General features: G+C 46.9%; 1 protein-coding gene across 1 annotated transcript; it reads right to left on the bottom strand.

Moving 5' to 3' along the window:
- Positions 1 to 339: 339 nt before the first annotated feature.
- LOC119765152 (ubiquitin carboxyl-terminal hydrolase 30 homolog) lies at positions 340 to 3,206 on the bottom strand. Its single transcript, XM_038248409.1, has 3 exons — positions 2,956 to 3,206; positions 1,441 to 2,875; positions 340 to 1,377 (listed from the first exon to the last, which is right to left on the bottom strand). The coding sequence occupies exons 1-3, from the start codon at positions 3,035 to 3,037 to the stop codon at positions 1,218 to 1,220; spliced, it is 1,677 nt and encodes a 558-aa protein (XP_038104337.1). The 5' UTR covers positions 3,038 to 3,206; the 3' UTR covers positions 340 to 1,217.
- Positions 3,207 to 5,144: the final 1,938 nt, after the last annotated feature.

The following is a 5,144-nucleotide window of genomic DNA, read 5'->3' as shown; positions in this document are numbered from 1 at the left end:
TTTAAAATTGTTAAAATTTAGGAATTTAAAAAAATGAATATAAGAATTTGAACATTTAAGAACCTTAAGATTTGAGAATCTATGAATTTGAGAATTTGAAAATTTAAGGATTTAATTATTTAGCAATTTCAGAGTGTGAGAATTCAGGAGCTTAGGAATTAATGAATTTAATAATCTAGGAATTTAGTAATTTGAAAATTTAAGAATCAAACAACTTCAGAATTCAAGAATTTAAGAATCACGAAAAGAATGCGCACCTTTTCTTGACCGCGTTCCGTCCGATCTCCGTACTTAGCTTCAAGTGAAGCTGTCATCGTTGAATAAATCTCAGCGTGGATGTAATTTTTGATCAATAACATTTATTTTGCGGGCACGGGGGACCCTTAAGCATAAAACTGTTAGTTGTTGCTGCTTCCTGTAGACATAGATTTAATTTAACCTACAGGATTTCACGAAAGTTTATACACCTACATTTGACCGTTTGTGGATGTGAGTTTGGTTTATGCGTTGCAAATGTTGCTGTTGAAAAGGTTGCCTTGCTGTGAAAAGCCTGCCAAGAAACTAAACTAAACTCGCAGGGAAATCGCCTTTGTAACACGTTTTGCTTGGGCTAAAACCATTTTAGTTAATATCAACAAATTCTAAGCAATAACATTTCTTAATTTATTTTCTTCCACCATTCTTTGATTTTATCTTTAACTTTTTAGGAATAAGTTTGAAATCATTCAAATTTATCAACTTGACACTGCTCTAGAAATCCGGGGTAGAAAAAAAGGGAAATTGTTTATCATGCACTTTAATGTCGTAGGGCTAAAACATATTTTACAGTTTACTTCGTTGATCCGAGAAAATAGTGGTTGTGCTTTAGTTTGTGTGTCTAACGCAAGTCTTAAAATAAATGCACACGACGACGCGTAGTTTTATAAATATCATCATTAGTTCAGTTAAGTTTGAGGTTTTAAATAGATTTTCTGTTTCTAGCATGCAACGATACGCGTTGTAGTTTCCTGTTTTTAATGTTTTTTTTTCACTGTTTCACAATTACAAGAGGTGATGGGAAAGTTCGTCTCTGCGTTTAAAAATGCTCTCGCGTTCAAATCCTTAACAACAACAATCTCTCTCTTTGGAAATGTTTCGCAAACGTGAATTTCTACCGTACGAGTTCAACTCTTTTTTGATTCTCACTATGCTGTTGTTGAAGTCACCGGACGAGTTTTCTAGTGTCCCATTCCGGAGGGACCTGGTCCACCAACTCCGCCGGCTTGTGCGTACTTGGAGGAAGATGGTCCCCGGTCGTAGAACAGCATGTACGCCGGCGCCGACAGGGCCTCCTCGATGGTGACCTCCCGGACGACCGTGTCCGAGGTGTAATACCATCTGGAAAAATCGACAACAAATAGTAACGAATTGTACGAGAAATTGAAGCGTTCCGCTACTCACTTGTGTGAATTCCGCAGCGCGCCCCGCCGGTACGTGATAAAGTGGCCGCTGTTGGCCTCGCCCGAGTGCACAATCACCGCCAGCAGCCGGTACAGATTCTTCGGGAACATCGCCCCGAACGTGTACGAGCCAAAGTTGAACGCACTGCCGACGGAACCGACGGGCGTGGCCTGTTCCGTTCCGCCGCCGGCCATTCCCTCGTACGCGGCCGCACCCAGGCTGGCGGAATACAGCGACATGGTGCTGCCCCACGGCGTCGACATGGCGCTGTTCAGCGAGGGCTGCACGAAGCTGTACGGAGCCATCGACAGCGTCTCGGGGAAGTGGACAAAGTCCTGCCGTTTGTAGGCGTGCCCGGTGGGGAGCCACGTTGTCCGCGCGATGTGAATGCACAGGCAGGGCGGGAGTTTGCTGAAGGTCAAGGTTTTGGTGTGGGACGTTGTTTCGTTGCAGGACTCGCACTGGACGCCGTTCAGGGTTTCCGGCTGGATGAATTCGGTCAACAGGTTGCCGAGGGAAATGCCCGGGTTTTTGAGCTCCGGGAGGGACAAGGTGATGCTGTCGAATTTGTCGTACCGGACGACGGATTTGTAGCCGCAGCCGGAGCAGCACAGCTGGCTGCTGAGGCCACCCCGGAAGGGGTGCGGGACCTGGATCTGCTGGCGGTCACCCCAGACGGACACGCGACCCGGACCACGGGTGAGTCGTTCCAGCGATCGACACGAACCGGACGAGCGTTTGTTGAGAGTTCCGTTTTGCTGTTGCGAACCGGTCGCTTCGGTGGCCATGATGGACCGGGGTCGACTCGGTCGGCCGGAAAAGGTCGAAATAATCGACGGTGGCGACCCAATCGCCAGATCCAGCAGCGAGTTGTCATTCAACGCGAGCGAATCTTCCGTTTCGGTGCACGTCGAGTGCGGAGAATCCGGCGTGTGCGCCTCGGACCTCGCGTACCGCGTCAAGTTGGTACTTTCGTCGTACTCGGCGTTGCAGAAATCGGACAACATCGCGCTCGAAGGCCTCGCCGGTGGCATCATGGCCTGCAGCTCGTCCTCCCCGAGCGCGTCCGACAGGCAACCGATCTTCTTCGGTTTGGCCACCTCCTCCTCGAGCGAGTTCAGCAAAACGTGCAACAGCTCGTGCGTATCGTGCTCGTCCGGTGGAATGACCCAGCCGAGTGAATTCAACGCCCGGATGACCGCCCCCGGAGAAAATGGATCGCCCCGCAGCGTCGGATGCGTCCCGTTGACCACCTCCAGCACATTCTGCAGCGAACTGACCAGGCTCTTCTTGTCCTTGGCGTTGTGCAGCTGCAGCCAGGCAATCAACTGCGGACACGCCGCCAACGCCTGCAGCAGCGTGTTCAGGAAGCAGGTCTTCCCAAAGTTATGCAATCCGGCGATCTGACCCCTTCGTTGACGTAATCTCGAAGAACCTTCAAAAGCAAAACATTAGCGTAAACAAAGCACATTATCCCAGTTGGCCCTGATTCGATTATCGATTTTTCACACTGACCAGAGGGGCCCCAAAACACGAAAGCACCGACGACGACGGCCGCGGTCACTCCCGCGGCCATCATCAACCTGTCGCCGTCCATCTTCTAGCTTCGCTCTCCAATCCCAAACTACAAGCTACGAGGATTATTCATCACCAAAAACGAAAATCTAATCACTAAAATGGCACAATCGATTGATCAGTGGAGAAAAACTGCACCTGCACTGGGCGAATGATAAAAAGTGACAGTCAGCAAATCGCGCTGCGCTGTTTTCGTTTGCGACCCGGGGGATGTTCGTCGATGGCGTGACACGCACCCGCTCGTGACATGTCAAAAGTGCTCGCGAGGAGATGTGAGCCGTGCGCGCGGACGTAAAAACATCGAAACTGCACAGTGGGTGAAAAAGTATCGAGAAAATTAAAAGATTTACCAAGAAAGTAAAAGAGAGATATGAGCCAGTTATATGGAGTGAAACATTCACAACTGTCATGGAAAACTTTACAGCAGCTTGACAGAAAGTTAAACTCCATGTTGCACTTTTAATATCTGGATACCCCATTCGCACGGGCTTCTTATAGCTACACACAAAAAAAAATATTACTGTAATGACAAAAGTAACTTACTTTTGAAGTAAAAAGTGCTAAAAATTTGCTTCACTAAAAGTCGATCTCACTACCAATAGATTTAAAAGTTTTAACTTTAAATACGACTGGATTATTTCTTTCATTTTGTCGTTCTCGTGTAATCGTGTACGCATGCCTAAGTCCCAAATGTAAACAAACATTTGGGTAGTGCCGTTGGTGAGTGAGTTGTTCACGACGCGAATCGAATCCGAACGCGGCCGCAGCCAAGAGTCGTACGCGGACACCGTTGTGAGTTAAAACAGCAGCAGCGGAAGGTGGGTGGTGCCGGTGCGGGACAAGTACGAAAAAGTTAATGTTCAAGGCGAGGAGAAGGATCCGACGGAAGAGGATGACGACGAGAAGCATAATCGGAGGTGGTCAGCGTGGATGTTGCAATCGGTTTTGATGGAAGTTGGAACGAGATCTGAAGAATCTGATCAAGAACATCTTCCCGAAATACCGAAGAAGTCACTGGTGAGTATTGAGAACGTGTTAAGTGTCTTGCCAACTTTACTTATTTTAAAACTCTTGCAGCAACTACCCGCTCGCAAACGATCACCTCGTGATGGCGCAGCTTCGGCCGAATGAACTTGGACGGTGAGCCTGCAAAATTTGTGCCATTCTCGAAGGAGGACGAAGTGATCGAAATTGGCCAACCCGAAGCCGAAGCGTTAAATAATACATGGTAGTATCAAAAACTTTCCAACTTTCCAACGCGAACTTTTAATCCAACGAACGATCTTTTTAAATTTAGAGTAATTTTTCTTTGTGTGAATGCAAACATTAGCGTTCCGTACGTTCAGGTGGTTCACAATTGCAAGAGCTTACGAAGTTCTTTGGATCGGTCTTTCGCCAGCACACAAACTCAGCTACAGGAACGATTTTTTCGCCAGCACACACACACATGGCAACAGGAAAAGTTTTTAGGTTCTCTCAATGTTAAATTATTAGCTGTGGTGCGTTTCTGGGGAACGACCGAAAAGAATCGATGAAAAAAAGGGGAAATGCCACATGTTTAGGGATAGCCACCGATCGGAGGTTTTCCCAATGAAAAAAATAGGAAAGCTTTGAGAACTAGGGGGGTGCCACTTATGTTCCGACAGGTTTCTCGGGTTTGAAACCGCTTGATCGGCTCCAAACCCTCCTAACGCTCCGAAACTCGCTCCGAATCCGATCTGGAAAAATGCACATTTTGAACCAAAATCGCTAAGTTCTCTTTACCGTGTACAAGCTGCCAAACTTCAATTCGTAAAACAAAACAAACGTTATGTTTTTGTTTTCATATAAAAAGATCTCGAAATCGGTATATTTCTGCGCGTGTCCGTAAAAGGTCCCGTGCAATTGGTGTTGGAGTCGGTTCCGGTGGATTTTGAGAAGGTTTTCTGAGTAAGTTGGGATTAGATTTAGAAAGTGTTGTGCAGAATCGATGGGAAAAGGGCACGCTGAGAAAATCAGGAGGCAAGTGCTGAAAGTCTTCGATTATGAAAGAGTACGCAATTGCCGGGATGTTGGCGTATGGTTTTCAGTTAAAGATTCATAATGGGATGAGGTTTAGAAAACATAATTAGTTTCCTTCCCGCAGGTCA

This window comes from Culex quinquefasciatus, chromosome 1 (assembly GCF_015732765.1).
Source record: "Culex quinquefasciatus strain JHB chromosome 1, VPISU_Cqui_1.0_pri_paternal, whole genome shotgun sequence".
In the NCBI taxonomy this organism is placed as follows: domain Eukaryota; kingdom Metazoa; phylum Arthropoda; class Insecta; order Diptera; family Culicidae; genus Culex; species Culex quinquefasciatus.
The sequence above is the reverse complement of the archived record's forward strand: the minus strand, read 5'-3'. Positions and strand labels throughout refer to the sequence as shown.

Excerpts from the sequence above, each read along its gene's own strand:
- LOC119765152 (XM_038248409.1), bottom strand. The coding sequence starts at position 3,037 with ATGGACGGCGACAGGTTGATGATGGCCGCGGGAGTGACCGCGGCCGTC. Across the intron at positions 2,876-2,955 it reads CGTGTTTTGGGGCCCCTCTG|GTTCTTCGAGATTACGTCAA; the intron begins GTCAGTGTGAAA and ends TTGCTTTTGAAG. Across the intron at positions 1,378-1,440 it reads GCGCTGCGGAATTCACACAA|ATGGTATTACACCTCGGACA; the intron begins GTGAGTAGCGGA and ends CGATTTTTCCAG.